General features: G+C 51.3%; 2 protein-coding genes across 5 annotated transcripts; one reads left to right on the forward strand and one right to left on the reverse strand.

The window, feature by feature from the left end:
- Window positions 1–544: 544 nt before the first annotated feature.
- HAS1 (hyaluronan synthase 1) lies at window positions 545–10,407 on the forward strand. 2 transcript variants are annotated; one of them, XM_038527961.1, is made up of 5 exons: window positions 545–916; window positions 4,633–5,340; window positions 6,749–6,974; window positions 7,558–7,690; window positions 9,397–10,407. In XM_038527961.1, the coding sequence occupies exons 1-5, from the start codon at window positions 908–910 to the stop codon at window positions 10,070–10,072; spliced, it is 1,752 nt and encodes a 583-aa protein (XP_038383889.1). In that variant the 5' UTR covers window positions 545–907; the 3' UTR covers window positions 10,073–10,407. The 2 variants fall into 2 exon arrangements, with proteins under 2 accessions (XP_038383889.1, XP_038383890.1); XM_038527962.1 differs by having other exon boundaries at window positions 547–916; window positions 4,636–5,340.
- Window positions 8,203–24,432, reverse strand: SPACA6 (sperm acrosome associated 6). Of its 3 annotated transcripts, none has more exons than XM_038527982.1 (10): window positions 24,219–24,432; window positions 23,848–23,925; window positions 18,487–18,555; window positions 17,877–17,900; window positions 17,460–17,537; window positions 17,231–17,340; window positions 16,726–16,882; window positions 16,437–16,647; window positions 15,853–15,891; window positions 8,203–10,245 (listed from the first exon to the last, which is right to left on the reverse strand). In XM_038527982.1, the coding sequence occupies exons 1-9, from the start codon at window positions 24,430–24,432 to the stop codon at window positions 15,858–15,860; spliced, it is 975 nt and encodes a 324-aa protein (XP_038383910.1). In that variant the 3' UTR covers window positions 8,203–10,245; window positions 15,853–15,857. The 3 variants fall into 3 exon arrangements, 2 of the variants coding, with proteins under 2 accessions (XP_038383910.1, XP_038383909.1); XM_038527981.1 differs by lacking the exon at window positions 8,203–10,245 and adding an exon at window positions 11,244–12,497; XR_005354483.1 differs by lacking the exons at window positions 8,203–10,245; window positions 18,487–18,555; window positions 23,848–23,925; window positions 24,219–24,432 and having other exon boundaries at window positions 11,244–15,891; window positions 17,233–17,340; window positions 17,877–18,383.
- Window positions 24,433–24,462: the final 30 nt, after the last annotated feature.

A 24,462-nucleotide genomic window follows, 5' to 3' on the forward strand; every position in this document is an offset into this window, starting at 1 on the left:
TCCCCCTTCGGCTCAGGTCCTGATCCTGGGGTCCTGGGATCGAGTACTGCATCAGGCTCCCCTCAGGCTCCCTGCTTCTCCCTCTGCCTAGGTCTTTGCCTCTCTCTGTGTCTCATGAATAAGGAAATAAAATCTTGAAAAAAAAAATCATGGAAAAAGAAGGGCATGGAAACAGTGACATTTATCACTGAGTGGGGATACTGGTCTTGAGATGCCCCAGGACCCCGTGTCTTTGGCCTCCAAACGAGGCCACTGCCACCTTCACTGTGACTCAGGTTTCCTGAAGGTTCCCCGGGGCAGCGGCGCCACTACGCTGAGTTCTCCCCGTGCCCTTAGGGGGACCCGTCTCGGCGCCCAGCCCCCTCCCCGGCCCTGGCACAGGCGCACACATGCAGACCCACAAGCACTCACAGCTCTTTCCAGACAGCAGGCCTCGCCGCCAGCGCCCGGCCACACCCACAAGCACGCACGTGTGCGCATTTCCTCCATCCCTAGGGCTTCGAGGGGAGCGGCTGGGGTGCGGGAGAGGGGGCAGAAGAATGGGGCAGACGTGAGGAAAGACGCAGTGGGGCAGACAGCGAGGGAGAGGAAGGCAGGAATGGAGAGAAGAGAGCGCAGAGAGCGCAGAGAGTGCAGAGCGGGAGAAGGAGGCCTGGGAGGGCAGGGGAGGGCGCGACTGCGGCCCTGGGAACCGAGGCCGTCGGGCGCGGGGCGGCGGGCAGTGGCGGGAAGCGGGTGGAGCTGCCCGGCTCATCCGTGACCTCAGAGCCCCTGGCCCAGCTCCGCCCTGACGTCAGCCCTCCTCCGCCCCCGCCCGCATCGGTCTTCAAATGACCCCCGGGCTCCCGGGCCACAGCGAGACCCGGGAGCGAGGAGCAGGAGAGGAGCGCACGCTGGACCCGCAGCGATGACACAGGTGCGTGCGGGTCTGCCGGCACCTGTGCGACCACGTGGGTGGGGACCCCGGGCGCGCTGCTGTAGTGACGGCGACCCCCGCTGGGGCGTCCGGGTTCCATCCCCCCTTGTAGGTGGCCATCCCACCTGTAGTGTATGAGAGGGGACAGGCCCACGCTGATCCTGCAGTAAGCCCGCGTCCGTGTGCGGGGTGCGGCTGCGCGAGGCAGGGCTGTATTCGCTTGACATGGGGCCCGGATTTCTTCTGTTATGGCTGTTCAATAACTATGAAGTTGAACCAAATGAAATCGCGGCTATCTGGTCACGTTTGCCCTTTGAAAATGGTCATTTCATATGGCTCAACCTTAACTGTTACGGTTTTCTGAAACTCTGTCCCTTTGCTGGGACCCACGGGTGGGTGCTTAAGTGTTTGTGGCCCTGAGGGCATCCGATCCCTGGCTTAGCTCCTTTCTGCTCAAGGGGGTGTGTTTCCAAATTCACCTGTGTGGCTGTTGGTGAGAGTCTCAGGGTCACTAAGTTCTAAGAACAGAGGTTCTTAGAGGACATGAATGTTTTCTTTTGTGGGCACGCTCTGTGTGTCTCTTGGCAGAGACAGGAATATATGTGGGAATATATGTGTGGGGCTGTGTATGTGTGTTTCTGAGTGTTGACATTAGAGCCCTCCAGTGGTCCAGCTATCTCAGTGAACCCCAGCATGAATTGGGCCACCCTCCAGAAACTCAGGCAGGGCCAGGTTTGGATCAAAAGGACATAGAAGGAGAATTCCAGAAGTAATAATAATATGATTATTAATATTGAGTGATTACTATGCTAAAAACTCTACCTTATAGAAGTTAAAACTGTGTCCTATAATGTGAGCCACTTACATAGTTAAAAATTTTTTAGTGGCCACATTTTAAAAAGTAGAAAGAAAAAGATGAACTTAATTTCAATAATATATTTTATATAACCCAATGTATCAGGGGTCATCAAACTTTTTCTGTAGAAAGCTAGATAATCAATATTTAAGTTTTTTGTGTGCATATGGTCTCTCCTGCAACTACTCAACTTCGGTGTAGCATGAAATCAGCCATAAACAGTATGTAAACAGATGAGTGTGGCTGTGTGCCAGTAAAACTTGATTTAAGGATGCTGAAGTTTGAATGTCTAATTTTCATATGCCACAAAATATTCTTTTGACTTTTTTCACCCATTCAAAAATGTAAAAACTAGAGATGCCCAGCTGGCTCAGTTGGTAGAGCATATGACTCTTGATCTCCGGGTTGTAAGTTTGAGCCCCACACTGGGTGTAGAGATTACTTAAAAATAAAATCTTTGAAAAAACAAAAACAAAAATCCTAAAAACTAGTCTTAGCTTGCAGAGCTGTAGTGAAAAGGGTAGCAGGCATTTGGCCCGAGGGATGTAGGGTGCTGACCCTTGCTATCTCAGACATATCATATGCATGAATAGATGCATCAGACCATATTTACTACAAAGTAACATAAAACTTCATAACAAGATTTTTAAAACTGTCATTTCAGTATGCAACAATACAAATAATTTTTTAAAGATTTTATTTATTTATTCATGAGAGACAGAGAGAGAGAGAGAGAGGCAGAGACACAGGCAGAGGGGGAAGCAGGCTCCATGCAGGGAGCCTGATGTGGGACTTGATACTGGGTCTCCAGGATCACACCCTGGGCTGAAGATGGTGCTAAACCACTGAGCCACCTGGGCTGCCCCAATACAAATATTAATGAGATATTTAACTCTTTCTTTTCTCAACAAAGCCTTAAAAATCCAGATGTATAGCACACCTCACACAGATGCTATATACTTTCATTGGAGATACTTGATCTGGACCTCTATTTAGGTTTCATAAAATTGACAGGTGAAAAAGAAGCTTCACACACCCTACTTGTTTCAAACATACTTAAAAACTTTCCAATATTGAATCAAGTATCAGTTTCTATAGTTAAATATTTAAATAAAATTAAAAAGTCAGCTCCTCTGTCATACTGGCTGCTTTTCAAGCACCCAGTAGCTACATGTGGCTGGTGACTCCTGTATTGGACAACACAAGTCTGTATCCTAATGACTCATTTAACTCATAAAGAAGCCCATGAGATGGAAGCTGATGACACAGGAGGCAGTTTAGCTTAGAGGACCATGGAGCCAGACTGCCTGAGTGGCCTTGGGCAAGAGAATCACCTCACCTATGTAACAGGAACAAGTAACAGTATCTGCCACATTTGGAGCAGTACTTGATGTGTAGAAGGGGCTAAATCCCCAATTTACAAGACGAGAAAACAGAGTCATGTCTCTCTCTGATTCTGAGGTCTTCCAGCAATGTGTATTAGGCACTTGAGCCTGTTGGAGACCTGAGCAGTGAAGGAGACCATGGCCATGCCCTTGGGAAGTTGGAGAAAAGACTCCCCCTACCTGTGAGCTTCGTGACCTTGAGCAAGCCATTCTTCCTGACTAACCAGTCTTCAGTTTTGCTATGGGTATGATGGCACTGAAAACATTATCTGTTGCCTCCTGCACCCTCAGGCTCTCCTGGGGAGTAAAGCTTCAATATATAAGCTGATGGTTCAGTGACCAGATTCTTAGGGTTCAAACCCTAGCTTCTTTGCTATCCAGGTGTGACCTTGGGCAGGTTGCTGCATGTTTCTCTGACTCAGCTGCCTCATCTGTAAAATGGGGATGATTGTACCTACCTCATAGGGCTGTCGTGAGGACTAAATTAAATTAAATTAATAAAATAAAATAAAATAAAATAAAAGGCTTATCTGGTACATACCACATTGCATTATTTTTAAGATGATGATGATTAACAATCTCAACCCTAAGAAACCTCTGTGAGATGAGTGATTATTTCATGTACCACTAAGAAGCAGGAGGGGAGGAGAATCCTTATTAATTAAACATTCCTTCAGTGTAATCCTCGTGGATTGAAGAGCTGTTTAAAATGTGAGGAAATGTCCCAGATCGAGCTCCCCCCCCCAATTGGACACTCTGCGGGACACTTCTTCCTCTGCCTAGGTCTCTGCCTCTCTGTGTCTCTCATGAATATATAAATAAATCTTTAAAAAAAAATAATAATATAAAATGTGAGGAAATGGGTGCCTGGGTATCTCAGTGGTTGAGCCTCTGCTTTTGGCTCAGGTCATGATCCTGGGTTTCTGGGATCAGTCCCGCGTGGGGCTCCTCCCAGGGAGCCCACTTCTTCCTCTGCCTATGTCTCAGCCAATCTCTCTCTCTCTCAGGAATAAATTAAAATCTTTTTTTTTAATGTAGGGAAAAATATATTAGAATCAATATAATATAATCAGGCATCGAGCTTGCTGTTTGCCACAATTACTTTCATTGGTGAAAATAACTTTGCAGGGATCCCTGGGTGGCGCAGCCGTTTGGCGCCTGCCTTTGGCCCAGGGCGGGATCCTGGAGACGCGGGATCGAATCCCATGTCGGGCTCCCGGTGCATGGAGCCTGCTTCTCCCTCTGCCTGTGTCTCTGCTTCTCTCTCTCTCTCTCTCTCTCTGTGTGTGTGTGTGTGACTATCATAAATAAATAAAGAAAATAACTTTGCAGTACCCACAGGATTTTCTTTACAAAAAGGGGATGTTGTATTGACTTGGGGCGGGGGCGGGGAGGCATTCGGGGGAGACCTAGGTCTTCGCTTCCCGCTTCCCGGAGGAGGACTTCAGGACCCTTTCCCCTTTGCTATCCCCCAGCAGGAGCTGCCCAAGCCCACCCCGGCCGCCCGCCACTGCTCCGGCCTGGCCCGGCGAGTGCTGACCATCACCTTCGCGCTGCTCATCTTGGGCCTCATGACCTGGGCCTACGCCGCCGGGGTGCCGCTGGCCTCCGACCGCTACGGCCTCCTGGCCTTTGGTCTCTACGGGGCCTTCCTCTCCGCGCACCTGGTGGCGCAGAGCCTCTTCGCGTACCTGGAGCACCGGCGGGTGGCGGCGGCGGCGAGGCGGGCGGCAGCGCGGGGGCCCCTGGACGCGGCGGCGGCGCGCAGCGTGGCGCTGACCATCTCGGCGTACCAGGAGGACCCTGCGTACCTGCGCCAGTGCCTGGCGTCCGCCCGCGCTCTGCAGTACCCGCGCGCGCGGCTGCGCGTCCTCATGGTGGTGGACGGCAACCGCCCCGAGGACCTCTACATGGTGGACATGTTCCGCGAGGTCTTCGCCGACGAGGACCCGGCCACCTACGTGTGGGACGGCAACTACCACCAGCCCTGGGAGCCGGCGGCGGCGGGCGCGGCAGGCGCGGGCGCCTACCGGGAGGTGGAGGCCGAAGACCCCGGGCGGCTGGCGGTGGAGGCGCTGGTGAGGACGCACAGGTGCGTGTGCGTGGCGCAGCGCTGGGGCGGCAAGCGCGAGGTCATGTACACGGCCTTCAAGGCGCTCGGCGACTCTGTGGACTACGTGCAGGTGAGTGCAAGGCGCCCGCGCGCACCGCCCGGACGGCCCGACGCCGGAGTAGGGCCGCCCCCCTTCTGTAGGATTCTTGGTTGGGTGCAGGGATTGGAAGGGGCCTCTTTCGGACTGTCTTTGTTTATCCAGCCATTCAGTGTAGGGACTCCTTCCGTCACTCGTTCATTCCTACATCCCTCTATCCGTCCACCCAATAAGGAGACGGCTCATTTGTTTCAGTCATTCGTGTAGTGACTCATTAATTCCTCCCTTTCTTCATTCATTCATCCTTCAGCTGCATACTCTTCCTTTCACTCCTACTCATACATTCTTTTTTAAATTGTTGTTGACATCACTCATACCTTCTTACATCCATCTTCCCAGTTGGAGGTCATTCGTTTATTTTATTCATTCATTTGTTGGATGCAGGCTCTTTCCTTCTCCCTCACCCACCCATCCATCCATCTAGTCATCCACCCAATCTAAAGATTTGTTCATTTATCCATCCAATGTAGAAGTCACTCATTGCTTTATTCATTCACCTTTTCAATGTAGAGATCTCTTCTTGTCCTCATCCAGTATAGGAATTGGTTCAGTAATGCACCACATTAGTTACCTATTGCTGCCTAACAAATGAAAACCACAAATTTGGCAGCTTGAAAGAAAACACTTATTATCTCCTAGTTTCCATGTCAGGAGTCTGGGCAGAGCTTAACTGGCTCTTCTGTTCCGGTACCATCAGGCCATGATCATGATGTCAGCTGGAGCTGGGTCGTATCTACAGCTCAGGGGCCTCTCCTAGGCTCCTATGTTTGTGGGCAGGGTTGATCTTCTTGTAGTTGTAAAACTTCTTCCAGGCAAGCAAGAAAAAGTCTCTAACTTCTAGACCTTCTTTTATAAAGGGCTCACCTGATTAGGCCAGACCCACCCAGGAGCTCTCAACAGATTAGGGATCTTAATTACATTGCAGAACTCCTTTACTATTTGTGTATTAGGTAATATAATCACAGGAGTTATGTGTCATCACTTTTGCCACATCCTATGGGTTAGAAGCAAGTTATAGATCTCACCCACATGCCAGAGGAAGGTATTGTACAAGGGTGTGGATCTTAGGGAGGCCATCTTGAAAGTGACTACAAAATTGGAAGTTAGGGCAGCCCTGGTGGCCCAGCAGTTTAGCGCCACCATCAGCCCGGGGTGTGATCCTAGAGTCCCGCGATCGAGTCCCATGTGGGTTCCCTGCATGGAGCCTGCTTCTGCCTCTGCCTGTGTCTCTGCCTCTCTGTCATAAATAAATAAATAAAATCTTTTTTAAAAATTGGAAGTTATGTTCAGATTGGGTGCAGTGTCCCAGCAGTTCCCTACCCTGTGATGTCCTCCCCTCAAGTACCAACCTGGCCTGATCCTGGCTCCTTCCACCCCACAGGTGTGTGACTCAGACACAAGGCTGGACCCCATGGCACTGCTGGAGCTGGTGCAGGTGCTGGACGAGGACCCCAGGGTAGGGGCCGTTGGGGGGGATGTGCGGATCCTTAATCCCCTGGACTCCTGGGTCAGCTTCCTAAGCAGCCTGCGGTACTGGGTGGCCTTCAATGTGGAGCGGGCTTGTCAGAGCTACTTCCACTGTGTGTCCTGCATCAGTGGTCCCCTAGGTGAGCAGGGGTAGGGCTGGGGAGGGCCATGGATAGAGTGGAGGGGGTGAGAGAGAGTCAGAATGGGATGTAATTGAGATTGAGGATGGAGCTGCAACAGGGATGGGGGATAGGGATGAGACTGGAAGTTGGAGGTGGGATGGTGTTTGGTGGGGTTGGAGGAAGGGTGTGGATGGGGATAGGGCTTGGGGCTGAGGAAAGGTTTGGGGGAAGAGAATGGGTTGGAGTTGGGAGTCAAGGACAGGGCTGGGGCCAAGTTTGGGGTTGGTGGTGGGTTTTTGGAAGGAGATGAGTAGGGAATAGGGCTGAGAATGGATATGGGGTTGATGATGGAGTTGGGATAGTTTTGCTGTCAAAGTGGATATGGGTCAGGGATAGGATTGGGGCAAATTTTGGGATGAGTGTGGGGTTGAGGAAGGATTGCTGTTGAGAATGGGATTGGGGCTGGAGTTGTCGCTGGAGACAGGGCTGAGGACAGGATTGAGATGGTTGAGGATGGGGCCAAAATTGGAGGTGAGTCGGGTTAGAGATAGGATGGGGGACAGTAGAGGCTGATGCTCCTGTTCTCCCCACCTCCACCCAGGCCTATACAGAAACAACCTCCTGCAGCAGTTCCTTGAGGCCTGGTACAACCAGAAGTTTCTGGGTACCCACTGTACCTTTGGGGATGACCGACACCTTACTAACCGGATGCTCAGCATGGGCTATGCCACCAAGTAAGCCGAGGGGATCAGGTGGTTGGGTGTGTGTGGAGGCCAGTGACTCTGTGTGTGTGTGTGTGTGTGTCTTTTGGGAATTCTCCAAATCCAAAGTATCTGGCAGGACAGTGGGCTCTACCAAGTGAGACATTAGGGGAGAATGGAAGATACTGGAAGGGGCAGGGTTGGCTGATTGTGTGACCCAGTGGACTCTACTAAGTGAGGCAAGGTGGGGGGTGGGGAATTCCACCTAGAAGGTACAACATGAGATGGGGCACAGTGGCTCTACCGCGGCCTCACAGATTACTCCGAGTGAGGTGGGAAGGGAGAGTGGGATCTAGTGGGAGAGTGAGCAAGAAGAATGGAGTACTTCAGGAAGAGTCGTAATCCAGTGAGACTGGGTCAGGTTCAGGGGAAAGAGATTCTACAAAACTAGGCCCTGTGAAAGGGCCGGAGAGAACTTAGGGTATACCAAAGGAACCCATGCATTCATTCACAAGGCAAATATTTATTACAAAGTGGGTTTTTAAAAGTTTAAGTAACCTCCATACCCAGTGTGGGGCTTGAACTCACAACCCCAAGATCAAGAGCGGCAGGCTCTTCCCATGTAACGAGCCAGGCGCCCCTCATTACAATGTTTTAGGCTCTGGGGATGCAGCCATTAACAAGAGACACAAATTCATGCTTACGCATACTGCTTACTAGGGAGACCATGACCAAGGAGTATCCAGTAGTACACTGGATAATGCACATGCCAGGAAAGGGGAGGTAGAGTCTGGAAGCAGGGAATGAAATGTTAACTAGGATGCCCTTCCTAGGCATAGAGGTTGGATATGATGCGGCCGGAACCCTAGCAAGGGAGAGAGCATCCGGGAAGGAGGACAGAGTGGTAATGGAGTGCACTCCAGAAAGGCTTACAGGCCACCCAAGCACTTTGAATGAAGACAGGGAGCCATGGGAGGACTGTGGACAGAGGGGTGATGTGTTGTTTAACAGGATGCCTCTGGCAGCTGTTTTGGGTACGGACTGCAGGAGACCAAGGGCAGGGCAGGGAGGCTCCTGAGGATGCCTGGCAGCCAGGGTTAAGAGACTGGACAACAGTGTCAAGTAATACCCGCGGGGAGAGAATAGTGGGACGCCTCCTAAGAAACGCAACTGTTAGCGGCCACCTGATGACATTCCAGGAGCAGGATTCTAGCCTTGTGTGGGCTTTGCCACACACTGGGTGGGGACTGACTAGGATGTCTGCTGCGGCTGCAGGAAGGAGGCTTGATGGGTCCCTTGAGCTCTAACACATGGGATGCCCTGGGTAGGAACAGCGCCTGGCTTATTCCTCACCACAGGGCCTGCCAGTAAGAGCAAGCGCTAGAGTATTCGTAACAGATTAGTGATAGCATTAGTAATAGGTCAGTAACTGTGACGATATTAGTAATGGCAGTAGTGATATTAGTCATAGCGCAAACCGTAGTAGTTGCTAATATTTATTGAGCAAGTACGACATACCATCCTAAGCACTTGGCCTCTAATCCCGATTCAGTTCTCACAACAGCCCTGTTAGGTAGGAATCCTGGTCAGTCCCATTTTACTTAGGAGAACATGAGGCCCAGGGAGGTCAAGAATGCTTGCAGCCCAGCAGTTGTCCGGCAGTGGCCTCTTCTGGCTCTAGTCTCTGTCCTGGCCACCGAGAGGGCCGTCCTGATGCCTGTCCTGTCCCTTCCATCCAGGTACACCTCCCGGTCCCGCTGCTACTCTGAGACTCCCTCTTCCTTCCTGCGCTGGCTGAGCCAGCAGACACGCTGGTCCAAATCATACTTCCGCGAGTGGCTGTACAACGCGCTCTGGTGGCACCGGCACCACGCGTGGATGACCTATGAGGCAGTGGTCTCGGGCCTCTTCCCCTTCTTCGTGGCGGCTACGGTGTTGCGGCTCTTCTATGCAGGCCGCCCATGGGCGCTGCTGTGGGTGCTGCTGTGCGTGCAGGGTGTGGCGCTGGCTAAGGCGGCCTTTGCGGCCTGGCTGCGCGGCTGCCCACGCATGGTGCTGCTCTCGCTCTACGCGCCGCTCTACATGTGCGGCCTCCTGCCCGCCAAGTTCCTGGCGCTGGCCACCATGAACCAGAGTGGCTGGGGCACCTCTGGCCGGCGGAAGCTAGCCGCCAACTACGTCCCCCTGCTGCCACTGGCCCTCTGGGCTTTGCTGCTCCTGGGGGGCCTGGTCCGCAGCTTGGTGCATGAGGCCCGGGCTGACTGGAGCGGCCCTTCCCGGGCTGCCGAGGCCCACCACCTGGCCGCAGGGGCTGGCGCCTACGTGGGCTACTGGGTGCTCATGCTGACGCTCTACTGGGTGGGTGTGCGGAGGCTCTGCCGGCGGCGCTCAGGTGGCTACAGAGTCCAGGTGTGAGTCTGGGTGTGCAGGGTGCCCACCCAGGGGACTTCAAGGGAGGCAAAAGAGGAAACCAGCAGGGGCCCCAGGAGCCACAGACTTGCTGGGTGATTCTCTGGGGCTCAGTTTCCCTCCTCTGTGAAGCGAGGGGGTGTTGACCCAAGATTCTTGAGGCTGGGACTTCAGGGTCTCTGGGAAGGGGGTATTTATTGATCAGGGCATGGATTTTTAGGGGTGGGGGACAAGGGTCTCCACATGCTGTCCTGGGGCCTGCTTTCTCCCTGTTTTTATTTAATATCCATTTGTACTGTGTGACTAGGATATAATAAAGAATTTTATTTATTTTCTCCTGAGTCTCCCCCTTTTCTTTGAGACCTGAGGGGTTATAGGGCTGAAGGTTGGGGACTTGTGGCTCTGTCCTAGGTGCCAGCTGTTTGAACCTAGAAGGGTCCTTCTTCGGGAAACAGGGATAATAATCCCATGGGTCGGAGATGTGAGGGTGAAAATTCTCAGCACAGATACTTAATGGAGTACCTGCTATGTGGTGACACTGTTAGGTACTGAGGAGGGCCTTTTCCTGGTCTACTTGGCTGCTCTCTAAGAAAGGGAAGCCATACCTCATCTCCTCAAACCCCTAGCACCTCACCCTTACTTTGCTTTCCATCTCACTGAGAAAACAAAAGTGACAAGAAAAAAACCAGTCCCACCTGCATATCTTTCCACTGATCTCCATCTGTGCCCACACAGGCCACACCTTCCTCATTACTGACCACAAACTGACTGTGCTCCAATGCCAGCCCATCCCACTGGGGCATTAAGTCTCATGCCTTCAGGTCTACTCAAAGATCTCACTCCTTCCATTCTTCCCACATCATCAATTCTTCCCTCCCCATGAGGTCTTTCCCACCAGCATCCAAATGTGCTATCACTCTGTGACTTTTAGGACACCCTGTCTTGACCTATTTCCTCCTGAGCTACTGTTTTTTTTTTTTTTTTTTTTTTTTCCTTTTTTCAAAGTAATCTCTCCCCCTCAGTGGGGCTCAAACTCATGACCAGGAGATCAAGATCTTTTGCATGCTCCACCGACTGAGCCAGCTAGATGCCCCATACTGTTTCATTTCTAACAGCAAAACTCCTTGAGAGCTGTTTATCTTTGTCTCCAATTTCTCTTCCACAAAGTTCAGCCACATTAAGTGCCTAATTCAATGGTCTTTAGTAACTTTATAGACTCCTGCAGCCATTACCATAATCTAATTTTAGAACATTTTCATCACCCCCCAAAAGGAACTCCACATTCACTGGCAGTCACTTGCATTCCTCACCCCGAACCCACCTCCATGCCCTAGGCAACCACAATCTATGCTTTATCTCCACAGATTTGTCTCTTCTGGACATTTCACATAAATGGAATCATGCAATATATATTTTTTTGTGACACAAAGTTCATCTGTGTTGTTGCATGTATCATTGGCTCATTCCCTTTTACTTCCAAATAATATTCCTCTGTAGGGATATATTACATTTGGTTTACACATTTATCAGTCGATGGATATTTGGGATGTTTCCATTTTTTGGCTGTTGTGAATAATGCTATAGACATTCACAGACACGTTTCTGTGTGAACAGAAACTGTGTGTTAGATGTGTCTTAGATTCTCTGTGTGTTAGATTCTCTCAGGTGGGCTTCTCTAGGAGTGGAGTTGCTGAGTCATATGGTGGTCCTGTTTAATTTAAGAAACTGACAGGTGGTTTTCACAGCGCCTGTACCATTTTATATTCCCATTAGCAAAGTAGGAGGGTTCTGATTTCCCTATATTGTCACCAACATTTGTTATCACCTGATTTTGTTTAAAAAAGATTTTATTTGAGAGAGACAGTGAACATGAGTAAGGTGAGGAGTAGAGGGAGAGGGAAAAGCAGACTCTGCTGAGCAGGGAGCCCAAGGCGAGGCTTGATTCCAGGACCCTGGGATCATGACCTGAGCCCAAGGCAGATGCTTAACCAACTAAGCCACTCAGGTGCCCCTCACCTGACTTTTTGATTATAGCCTCCCAGGGGGTGTGAAATGGTATCTCATTGTGGCTTTGATTTGCATTTCTCTGATGACTAGTGTTGCCTCCCACTGACTTTCAAATCCATGCCAATCAGATGGCTCCCAGCCATGGCTCTTTGGAAATGGCTCCAGTCAAGTTTATCAGTGATGTCCATGTTGCTGAAACCAATGGCCAATTCTCAGGCCTCCTCTCTCATGATGCAGCAGCATCTGACCAGCTGATCACTCTCTTCTTGAAGTGCTTTCTTCATTTGGCTTTCAGGGATGCCACAGCTGCCTTCTCAGCTTCTCATGGTTCAAATGGCTTAACTTTGGAGAAACTTCCTCCTATCCACTTCTCTTACGGATTTACACTCATTTCCTCTGTGCATTCAGTGGCATGGCTCTGAAACTTTTTTTTTAAATTTTTTATTTATTTATGATAGTCACACAGAGAGAGAGAGAGGCAGAGAGACATAGGCAGAGGGAGAAGCAGGCTCCATGCACCGGGAGCCCGACGTGGGATTCGATCCCGGGTCTCCAGGATCGCGTCCTGGGCCAAAGGCAGGCGCTAAACCGCTGCGCCACCCAGGGTTCCCATGGCTCTGAAACTTGTATCTTCAGATCAGACCTCACTCCAGAATTCCCGACTTGTATACCCAATTGCCTCCAAGTCACTTCCTCATCACCAGACCCAACGCCTCATCTGTCCTCCTCTTCCTCCCTCCTTGAAACCTTCCAAGAAAACTGCTCCTGCCACAGCATCCGTTATCTCAGTAAACAGAACTCTGACATTCTAGCTGCTCACATCAAAAATGCTAGAACTGCACTGCACACAACATATCCCCTACCACAGAGGACTATTTAATTTTTTAAATTCATTCTTTGATGATGTCAATCAGTCATGAAACCATTTACCAAGTATGTACTGAATTACACATTTTGCCAGGTTTGCAAATGCAGAAATGAGTAAGAGGCAGCCCCTGCCTTCCAGGAGCTCCTTGTCAAGTAAACAAAGAGTGTGATCCAGAGTTACACAAAGACACATGCCTCTGTGATTTCTATTTTCACAGCTGAGGGACAACTTAAATTATTAAAGCTATAAAAGATTATAAATTTAGATCCTCAGTTGCACTGGCCACATCTGACCCACTTCATGGCCACAGGTAGCTGGTAGCCACCACAATGGACAGTACATATCTAGAACATTGCCATCATGGCAGAGGATTCTACTGGACCCTCTGCTGCCCTGACCATGGACACTGCCCCTTCTCTTTTCTTCCTCTCACACCTAACATTCCAATCTATCAGCGAACCCCACTGATCCTACCTTCAGGACAGATCTAGAGCTCCTCACTGTCAGGGGCACCTGGGAGGCTCAGTCAGTTAAGCATCTGCTTTTGGCTAAGGTCGTGATCCTGGGGTCCTGGGATCGAGCCCCACATTGGGCTTCCTGCTTGGTGGGGAGTCTGCTTCTCCCTCTCATGCTCTGCTCTCTCTCAAATAGATAAAATTTTTAAAAAAGAAAAAAAAAAAAAAACCAAAAACCCAAACTCGTCACTGTCACCACAGTTGTCCCTGAGCTGCATCTCCTTCCCAAATTATAGCTGTCTAGATTATCACAGCACCTCATAGTGGTTCCTGCCCCCTACAGTTCATTGTCCATGCAGTAGCCATACAAATCAAATCAAATCATGACTTTCCTGGCCTCAAAAACTGCCCATTACTCTCATCTTAGAGGGAAATCCAGACCTTACAGTGGCCAAGGTCCTGCACATTCTCTCTGACTTCATTGTGTACTCGTTTCCTAAAGTCCTGCTCCAGATGCCTCCTGGCCACGTCTCCAATATTAGGTGCACTAGAGGGATTTTGCCCTTGCCGTTTCTCATTTGATCCGTGTCTTATTTTGTTTAATTTTCTTTTTATTGTCTGACCATCCATTACAATCTAAACTCCACAGGCACCTGGCTAGCTCAGTCAGTTAAGCATCTGACTCCTGATTTCATCTCAGGTCATGATTTCAGGGATATGAAATTGAGCCCCATGTCGGGCTCCACAAGATTCTTTCTCTACCTCTGTGCACTAGCCCCTCAAAGAATCTAAACTCCTTTAGGGAGCAGATTTTTGTCTATTGTGATTTTTTTTTTAAAGATTTTATTTATTTGTTCATGAGAGACACACAGAGAGAGGCAGAGATACAGGCAGAGAGAGGAGCAGGCTCCCCATGGGACTCGATCCCAGCACCCCGGGATCACAACCGTAGCCAAAGGCAGACACACAACTACTGAACCATCCCAGCACCCCATCTGTTCTGATTTCTTCACTGCTGTCTCTACAGTGCCTTGAAAATGCCTGGCACATAGAAGTACTCAGTAAAAAAAAAAAAAAAAAAAAAAAGAAGTACTCAGTAAATATTCTCTGAATGAATGAAGGAGTGAGCAAAGGGGAATATATTAGTGAACAAGAATGAGGAGATGCCCAGAAGTAACTTATCTTTTAGGTGAGAAGACACAAACCAAAATAAAAAACACAGGTTGACATCAAGTCCCATGAGTAAAATGCACAAGTGAAAATAGAGAGGGGGATGTCAGCTGACAGGGAGGGAAATGGTCAGTGAAGATGACATTTGAGCTGGGACCTGTGCAGTGAGAGGGAGGTAGCTTTGTGAGTTTCACAGTCAAGTCACATCAAGTATGAAGAACATCATGTGCAAAGGCTGGAACGTGGGACTGAGCTTTGCATGTTCAAGAGACAAAAAAATGACTAGTGGGGCCAGAGAGTAAAGAGGACAAAAAAAGGGAGGTGGAGTCCAGCTGCCTGCCAGACACAGAGTTGTCAGAGGGATGAAATTGGTTAATACATGTAAAGGTTTTTCAGAGGAAATCATAAGTGAGTTTAGACACAGAAGGGAGAAAACGTGATTCTAGGCAGGAAACAACAGCGAACCAGGTCCTGGAGAGGGTGACAAGAATCATGACAAATTTAAGGAATAAGCAAAGGCCAGACAAACTGCAGGGTGGAAAGATCTACCCATGACGCCTGCAGGGTAGAAAGACAAGGCTCACCAGATCAGCAAGGCCCAGAACCTGGGGCATCTTGGAGGCCCTAACAGGGAACTGGATTTTGTTCCAGCGGCAATAGAGAGCTAAAGGGTTTTGAGCAAAGGAGTGACCCGATCAGACATACTTCAAAATATTCCCCTGGCTGCTATGTGGAGGATGGACTGTAGTGCACTGAGTGGAGGCAGGGAGGTGAGTGGAGATGCTGCTGGAATAACCCAGGCAAGAGATGATGGTAACTGGGACCACAGAGAGAGGGTGGCTGCACAAGATGTTTAGGAGTTAAAAAGGCTGAGGCATGGAAGTAGAAGTGGAGGAGGAATTAAACTCTTAGGTTTCCAGTTGAGCAGCTGGGTGGTTGGTGGTACCCTCAGTAGGAAAGCCTTGGGGAGGAACAGGCTCTCAAAGAGACAACAAGGACTCCATTTGAGTGTGTGCTCTGCAGGTTGAAATGTCAAAGAGACTGCCAGAAATCTGGGGAGGGGCCTGAGCTTGTACTCAAAGTCCTCAGCACAGAACGTTGCACTGTGTCAGCTCTACACGTTACTGTTATTAGGGGAATATTCACCTGGGTATATTTGTGGTCTGGTGCCCCTCCTTCTACCTTCATTAGTAGTGAACACCTTCAAAGATGAGATAATCTAGAGAGCTGACATATATTCTTTATTATAGGAATGAAAACAGGATAAGAAAGTGAGAAAAAGATACCTTTGTTAGTTGCCCTGGAAGTACCATCGAAAGAACATCCTGGGGAAACAAGGAGGTACTTGTGTTAGGGGGAAAGGTTGGGGACTAGATATATGGGTCACAAAGGTAGATAAGGCCTGCACTCTTGGATCTGAGGGAAAAGGGCCTGGTGGCCTGGGGGCCTGGACTCCTGGGTCTGAGGGTCTAGACTACTGGGTCTGAGGATGGAGGGCACTGGGGACCTACACTTCTAGGTCTGAGGGAGGACTGGATCTGAGGGAGGAGGGGCTGGGGGCCTGTACTCTTGGATCTGAGGGCAGAAGGGTCTGAGGGAGGAGGTGACTGGGGACCTGGACTCCTGGATCTGAGGGAGGAAGGGGCTGGGGGCCTAGATTCTTGGGTTGGAGGGAGGAGGGGGCTGGGGGCCTAGACTCTTAGATCTGAGGGAGGAAGGGTCTGAGGGAGGAGGTGGCTGGGGACCTGGACTCCTGGGTATGAGGGAGGAGAGGGCTGGGGCCTGGACTCCTGGATTTAAGGGTGCAGGACACCAGGTCTGAGGAAGGAAAGCAGATAGATACTGGGACCCCCGGGTCCCTGGGACTTACCACACCACAAGCGTCGCACTGGCTGATGCTAAGGCCGCGGCGGCGGCGAGCAGACACTGGTTGCTGGGCGTCAGAGCCCCGGAACTGGCCAGCAGCTCGCCCAGGCTTGGCCTCCAAGATTCGATCATCTCCGCCTCCCGGGGCGCCCAGTCCAGCACTTTCCGAAAGGAGACCTGCAGCTTGGTCTCCCCACGCGGGGGCGCACCTGTCACTGCGGAGGCGCGCACGTCAGTCGCGCGCGAGCCCCACCCCTCGCAGAGCCCCCCTCCCCGCGCAGCCCCGCCCGCACCGTTAAGAAAGAAATAGACCCGCGCCACGGGGAACTGGTCTTGCGAGATCTCGCAGCAGTAGGTCCCGCGGTGCTTGGGCTGCACCGGCCGGATCCGCACCAGGGGTCCTCGGGCCTGCAGGATGTCTCGGAAGTAGGACTGGTCCTGCGTCCGGACCTGCGAGACGCTCGGGCTGAAGCAGCCGGAGGAGAGGAGCCTCGCCCGAGCTCAGGTCAGATCCTCTCGGCTGGGTGTTGCCGAACCACCGTGCTCAAGTCCCGCCCCGAGCTAGGCCACGCCTTCTCGAGCCCTGGCCCCGCCCCACCCCCTTTTTCGCTGACCCTTCACGCATGACCACGCCCCTCCAAGCCGCCTCCCGAGCCTCGCCTGCGCTTCCAAATCCCCGGACCTTCCCCGGGCACGAAGCCTGAATCTAGCCCGAGCTCCCCTGCGTCCTGACCCCCATTTTCTAGAAAACCAAAACCCGCCTCCCACATCCTTCGCGCTGGCCCCGCTCCGACTCACACCTCCTCCTGCGAACTTCCAGGAATACGTGATTTCCTCCTTAGGCAGCGAGAAGTTCACAGAGCAAGAGAACTTAGCCTGTTGACCTCGAGTCACTGTCAAGTCCTGGACTGCAGACAGGTCCGCGTCACCGCCCGAGCCCGCCCCGTCCGGCCCAGCCCCTTTGCCGGCTCAGCTCCCGTCCCTCCGGTTCGTCCGGTTCCTGCCCCTTGCAGGCTCCGCCCCTCACCTGGGCAATCCAGCGAGAGTTCGCACACGTCGGAGTAGCACCCGCGGCAGCGGAAACTCCGGCTCGCCTCCTGGACCCCTGTGGGACGGAAGCGCTGCACCTGGGATCCATCCGTGTTCCCCGCCCTGGTCCCTTGGGCCAACTTAAGTGTGTTAAGCCTCCCGGGCTCTAACGGCCAGACAAGCCCTGGGCGCCGCCTTCCCTGTTCTCCCTGGCTGGCTCTCAAAACTCTCCGGCCTCTAGGACTCCTATTGGCTCGCTTTTGCTTTCGGACCCGCCTTGTATGAGATTTGTGAGCAATATCTGGTCTAATTACTCTTGTTCAGGGCTCTTATTGGTCTTCCACTCGAAGTCACAGGTGTCGCGCCCAACCACCCGCCTTCCCACTCGGTTCCGAGCTTTGAACGAAGTGCTTACCGCAGGGAGGGATGCAGGCCTCGACTGTGGAGAGAGAGGAAGCGTTACTACCCTGGAGGAAAGTGCGCATCCGAAACTCCCCCACGGGATAGGCTAACTGGGCCAGGTGGCGTTCCTCCGGGGGGCGGCGCCAGGTCTGGTACCGCCCACCCCAGGGGCGGAGCCAAGCCTGCTGCTTTCCTCCTGCAGGCGGGGCCAGGACTGCTGCCCGCTAAGGTCAGGCGCCGGCCTGAGGCTTACTAGGGATTCGGGGCCAACCCAGGTGTAGTTCAGTGAGGGGGCGGGGCAGTGCCCTGGGCCATAGTTTCAGGGGAGGCAGCCCGGTTGGAAAGGAAACGTCACAAAGTGCACGGGGCCAGACTGAGACCCGGGCTGATCTGGGACAGGACTATCGGAAGATGGGGTCCTAGCTGGAAACCTTCCGTTGAAGCAGGGACCTGATCCTAGAGAGGTCCTCGCAGGGGAAGATGCTGTGTCAGGAGTGACCCTCCAAGGGACGTGGCTCGGAGGGACTGGGCCGAAAGGAGAGAGAGGATGGCTGGCTCAGGAGTTTTGTGTGTGTGTGTGTGTGTGTGTGTGGTGTGTGCGCGCACAGCCCAGCTTCTTTTACCTTCTTTAAGCTTCTTAATAACTTCCTGCATTTTCTTCGCAGCGTTGGGAAAAGCAATCTTAAAGGAGCCTAGAAGGGGGAGGGGCCCTTGTAAGTAAAAACCCACCTCCAAGGCCGGTCAGTTGCTATTGCAGTGTTCCTCTCTTCCACAGCCACTCCCCATCCCCTCATCTCATCTCCCACTCTGTCTACCTGGAAGACTGACAGATCCCCAGGCCTCCTCCGGTCTGCTTCTGAACTCTCTGTGACTGAACTACTCTGCCTTCTCTGCATTGATCTTGTTGGAGGGAAAGGGGAGGATGGAGATCAAATTCCTCACCAAGTTCTGCTAGGCCCTACATGATCTGGTCTAGTTTCCTCTATTCCATCCGTTGCCCATCTTTCATTTCCCCTAGTATGAAAACAACCATATTCTCTAGCACCTCAGGACCTTAGCACATGGGGGCTCTTTCTAGCCCATCTTCCCCCCCATCCCACTCATCCTTCATCTCCTACCTCGCGTCATCTCCTTTGAGATTTTCCCTGACCATAAATCTAATCTAATCCATGTGCCCCTATTTTTGTCTATCAAGGTGTTCCATCCATCCCAGAGTTCTCGCTAGTTTACAACTGTGTGTGTGTATATCACACAGTGATCATCTCAGTCTGTCTCTTCAGGGAATAAACATATCATTCTTCAGTGCTGTATCCCCACAACCCAGAGAGGGCCCTGAGTCTTAGAAAGTGCTCACTAAGTATATGTAGAATGAATTCCAGGATCCAGCTGGAATGGAGATCACAACTGGTGGCCCGTGGCTCCAGTCCATCCCTTGAATGTGTTATATTTGGACTGGAAAGTATTTTTTAAAATGAACCAGTTTCCATCATATAAAATTTGGGAAAGTCACCATAAAATGTTTGGCATCTCTTTTTAGAAAAGTGGAAGAGCTATAATACAAGAGACTATATTTTCATGAGGCAGCAATTAGCTAGAGCTTAGTGGCAGCCACCCCCTTTACACAGGGCATGCACCTGCCACTTCCACACGGTCTCCAGACTTTATTAATTTAAATTTTCTTTTACTCTCTTTATCTCTGTTCTTACGGGTGTTGGAGTTTTGACCATTGGAATGGCCTCCAAACTGTAAGGTTTTGTGGCTCTTCCCAAAGTGGATGGGTGGCCACTTATTTACCAGTGGAGGTGGTTCTGGAAATTAGAAATGTGGGAGATGTGCGGTGCCTGGGTGGCTCCTTTGGTTAAGCATCCAAGTCTTCTAACTCTTGATTTTGGCTGAGGTCATGATCTCAGGGTCATGAGACTGAGCCCTGCATTGGACTCCAAGCTCAGTGCAGGCATGCATATAGCGTGCTCTCACTCAAATAAACAAACAAACAAAAATTTTTTTAAAAGAAATGTGGCAGGTGTTATGCACCGAATTGTGTCCCTCTCAAATTCATAATGCTAAAGCCCTAACTCCAGGACCTGGGGCTATGACTTGGAGATACAGCCTTAAAGAGGTAATTAAGTTAAAATGAGATCAGGGTGGGCTCGGGTCCAGTATCACATTGCTTATAAGAGGAAATCTGGATACAGACACACAGAGGGAAGATCATGTGACCAGGGGGAGAGAAGATGGTCATCTACCAGCCAAAGAGGGAGGCCTCAGAAGGAACCAAACCTGTTCACCCTGACACTTTGATCTTGGACTCCTAACCTCCAGAATTGTGAACAAATACATTTCTGTTGTTTAAGCAACCCTGTATATGACACTTTGTTACAGCAGCCCTAGCAAACTAATACACAGGGATTGCTAGTTGCCTCCAAATACCTCTTTAGTAACATCACACTGCATTTCAGCTGGGAAAGCACCCCTGGCCCCTCCAACCACCCAGCTAAAAGACTATATTCCTCAACATCCCATGCAGCTAGTTGTGGTCATGTGACCCAGTTGTGATCATATAACCAAGTTTTGGTCACCAGTGGAAATGGAAGTGTCATGTGCAAGTCATAGGAAGTAGCCTTGAGAAGAGAAATGTACCATCTTATGGATCTTCCCCTTCCTCTATCCTGCTGCCTGAAACTTGGATTTGATGGCTGGGGGGGGGGGGCTCCAGCAGGCATGCAGAACCATGAAGATAAGGGCTGCATCCTAGGATAGCAAAGTAGGAAGTTGGAAGGGGTTTGGGTCCCCAAGAAAATGAAGTGGTGCCTCCATACAAAACTTAAGTGCCTGCCTACCTCAAAATTTCTAGCTTGCTTAACCATTGCACGTTCCTCTGTGATTTCAAACCGCACAGAAAGGGAAGGGAACTGAGAATATTGGCAAGAGGGCGGCTGATGTGATGATCCTTGGGTATAAACTAGAGCCAGGAAGTGGGTTCAAAGTGAGAGGTCAAGGACTTAGAGGTCTCTCTTTGGCCACAGGGCAGGCGTGTGGTCTGGAGATGGCAGGATAGCCAGAAGGATGTGGTCAGAGTGGGGTGCTCAAATGAGAGGCCAGGATGTTGGAAGAGTCATCCAAGGAATGTCTTTGTGCCAAACCTAGTGACTCACAGGGAGGATGAGTGTAGGATTATGCCAAGTGAGCCACGATTGGGGGGGGTGGGGTGTACGTGTGTGTGTGTGTGTGTGTGTGTGTGTGTGTGTGTTATATCTAAGCAAACCGTGGGAAGAAAGCAGGGATGGAGTGAAATGTCCAAAGAGGCCAAAGGGTGGAGGTTATATCAAGTGAACCACAAGGGGGCATGGGTGGTTGTGAAGTCTACCCAAAAGAGGTGTGTATCAATAGGAACCTCAACTGTTTCTGACCATGTGGGTTTCAGTCCTGGCTCATCCATCTGTGAGAACACCTGCCTCCCATCTGAGATATCCATTTCAAGTCCTCTTCCTTACATGACCTTGTCCAAATATGTAACTTTCCTGATCCTCAGTTGGTAAAATGGAGACAGTATCAGTGTCTACCTATTAGGGTTGGCGGGAGGCAGAGGTGATTTAATGCCATACTATATAAAAACATCTTCATGCCAAACTATGTGCCATTTAATGGCTGCATGAGAGAGTATCTGTAAGTGCTTAGGATGGTGTCTGTCACACCATGAGTGTTATAGAGATATTACCATTCTCCAAGTTTGAGATGGAGAAACTGAGGCACTTCCTACTCCTCCTCCCACCCCACCCAAGCTTGCCCCTTTCAGCTCAGCCCTCGTCTTGGTCCACCTGGACCACTGCCACTGGTCCAAACCACCATGAACCTTCTCCACACTGGTCCGCTGCTTCTGCCTTTGGTCCACATGGCCTCAATCAGGCCCTGTCTCTCTCTCCCTAAAATCCTCTGATGGCTTGAACATCAGTTCAAGGGTCGAAAAGAATGGTTCTCAAACTGTGCTCCTGGAGCTGCAGCAGCATCACTTGGGAACTTGTTAGAAAGGTCTACTTCTGTGGGACACATGGGTGGCTCAGTGGTTGAGCATCTGTCTGCCTTTGGCTCAGGGCAAGATCCTGGAGTTGCAGGATCAAGTCCCACATTGGAATCCCTACATGGTGCCTGCTTCTCCCTCTGCCTGTGTCTCTGCCTCTCTCTGTGTGTCTCTCTCATGAATAAATAAATAAATTAAAAATCTTAAAAAAAAAAAAAGTTCACTTCCCGGCCCTTACCTCAGACCCACTGGTCAGAAATGGAGAGTAGGACCCAGGAGTCTGCATTTTAACAAGGCATCAGGAGATTCTGACACACGCCGGGGCTTGAGAACCACTGGCCTATGAGCTCCAACAGGATGTGGTTCTTTGCAGCCTCTGATTTCATCTCCTCCTGCTTTTTCCCTCGTTGATTCCACTCCAGCCCTTGGCACTGGCTCTGCCCTCTGCCTGGAAAGCTCTTTCCCCAGATTATCTGCGTGGCTGTCACCTGGTTCAGGTCTTTGCTCAATTATACCTTCTCATTTGCAACTGCCCTGACCAACCTATTTACAATAATTATCCCACTGGGCACCCTGTTCCCTGCCCTCGTTTTCCTCCATATCCTGGATGACCATCTGACACCCTAGTATTTCATTGATTACACTTATTGTCTGTCCCTCCCACCCCCCAATCCAAGCAACCTGAGGGCTAGTGGTTTGCACATTTGGACACAGCTATATCCACAGTGTTGTTTCTGGCACATTCAATGAATACCTGTCGGTCATATTGCACTGGCTTCCCTCGGCCTCCAGTCTGTCCTCCATACAATCCCAGAGGGTCTTTCTACACCCAGAGCTAAGCCTGCCCTTCCCTTGCTCACAGCCTTGCTCCTCCAGGACAGTCTCAAGTCTCCTTGACCTTTCAGCTAAATCCTGGGCCTGTGTGTCTAGCTGCCTCCTGGATGTCCCTCGAGTCCCACACACTGTCACTGTGTCCTAGCCCAGCTCACCATCTTCTCCCACTCCTGCTCTTTCTCCCTGGTTCCTCATCTCAGGGGAGCTGGACCCTGGGCACTGTCCATTACACCCCCACCCCAGTCCCCAAATGGACCATCAGACCCAAGGCCCTGGATGACTCTCCCCTTCATCCATGCCCACTTCTCCATCTTCACATAGGCACCCCCCCAGCCCAGGCCTCCCTCACCTCAGCCTCCTCCCTGGCCTCCCAGCTTCTGCTGTCTCCCTGAGCCACTGTGTCCCACACACAGCTCTAAGGGGGTCTTCTACAGGCAGAACTGGACTTGTTCCTCCTTTCTTCAAAACCTTGTATGACAAGATGGCCCAAGTAGGGAGAAAGAGTGTTTTCGGGATTCCTGAGCACCTCCCCCCACCCCAGCTCTGAGTTGCTCAGGCCTCTCCTTGGGGGTGGGGGATATGTAGCTGAAGTTCATGCTGACTCCCAATACCCCCTTCCCTCCCCCCGGGTGGACAGGAACCTCCCTGTTTTTCAGGATCATTGTCAGAAAGCTTGGTGGGCAAGAGCAGAAAACAAAAGGCATAACAGCAGATGTAGAAATGAGCCCTGAGCCCTGGACCTCTGACTGGCCAGTTCATGCCGCAAACAGCACTCAGCCTCCCCCCTCCCTCTCCCTCTGAGGTCTGTCTGGTCAGGAGGCTCCTCCCTCTGAGGGAGGCAGCAACACACCCAGAACCTCATAGCCAGGGAGAGGGGGAGCCACACAGCCAGTTCAGAGCTCCTCTACGTGATCCCAGCGAGGCTTCAGACTCTGGTCATTTCTGCGCTGTCCTTTGACCTCCCCACCAGCATCCGCCCATCCCTACTCCACAACAAGTAATCAAGTTCACTCAGCTTACCAGCACTACCTCCTCCCGATCCTCCCACATTCTGGGGCCCCCCCTGCACACACATCCACCTCTTGGGGGCTTCCACCCCACATCCACCAAAAACCATCCCCAGCCCACTCACCCTGGGCCATGGCCATCTCCTGGAGAGAGTGGGTCATCTGGGTGAAGGCATCATGCAGGTGGTTTCTCTCATAGTCATCTGGGAGTAAGGGTGGAGGGCAGAGGCTGGCAAATGCATACACCTCAACACCACATCCACAGTGTGGACAGTTCCTATCTCTCTAAGATACCTTCCATCTCCAAGTCTCTGTCCCCTCCCTACTGCTACCCCCCATCTCTGACCCAGTCTCAGCTCTCTTCTCCCCTCGAGTCCCTACCCCCACACCCCTCTATTCTCCCCCCTTTGTGGGAATCTCAGTGGTTCTCAGCACTGTCTGGTATCACTCAGTGTTATCCCCCAGGACCCCGGAGGATGGTGGCAGTTCTCCTCACTGATTTCAATGTCTAGGAGGCCCTTAAAGGCGGTGATGAACGCCTTCTGACACTTCTCCAGCTCAGGGCCCTCTACACCAGCAAAGATCTGGCAGATGCGGACACGCTCCTCATAGGATGTGAAGCAGAAGAGACAGGCCCAGGCGGGGCCCCTGAAGACCATGAGGGCCACCAGGGCAGATGGGACAGTACTGCCTTGGGCCAGCAGGGCCATAACTGAGGGTCTGGGTCCCCGAGCAAAGTG

The sequence above is a fragment of the Canis lupus genome, chromosome 1 (genome assembly GCF_011100685.1).
Source record: "Canis lupus familiaris isolate Mischka breed German Shepherd chromosome 1, alternate assembly UU_Cfam_GSD_1.0, whole genome shotgun sequence".
In the NCBI taxonomy this organism is placed as follows: Eukaryota; Metazoa; Chordata; class Mammalia; order Carnivora; family Canidae; genus Canis; species Canis lupus.

Coding starts and splice junctions, on each gene's coding strand:
- HAS1 (XM_038527961.1), top strand. Junction 5,341..6,748: donor ACTCTGTGGACTACGTGCAG/GTGAGTGCAAGG, acceptor TCCACCCCACAG/GTGTGTGACTCAGACACAAG. Junction 7,691..9,396: donor AGCATGGGCTATGCCACCAA/GTAAGCCGAGGG, acceptor CCTTCCATCCAG/GTACACCTCCCGGTCCCGCT.
- SPACA6 (XM_038527982.1), bottom strand. CDS start 24,432: ATGGCCCTGCTGGCCCAAGGCAGTACTGTCCCATCTGCCCTGGTGGCC. Junction 17,538..17,876: donor GGCCTGCATCCCTCCCTGCG/GTAAGCACTTCG, acceptor TCCGTCCCACAG/GGGTCCAGGAGGCGAGCCGG. Junction 15,892..16,436: donor AGTGCGACGCTTGTGGTGTG/GTAAGTCCCAGG, acceptor TTGTTTCCCCAG/GATGTTCTTTCGATGGTACT.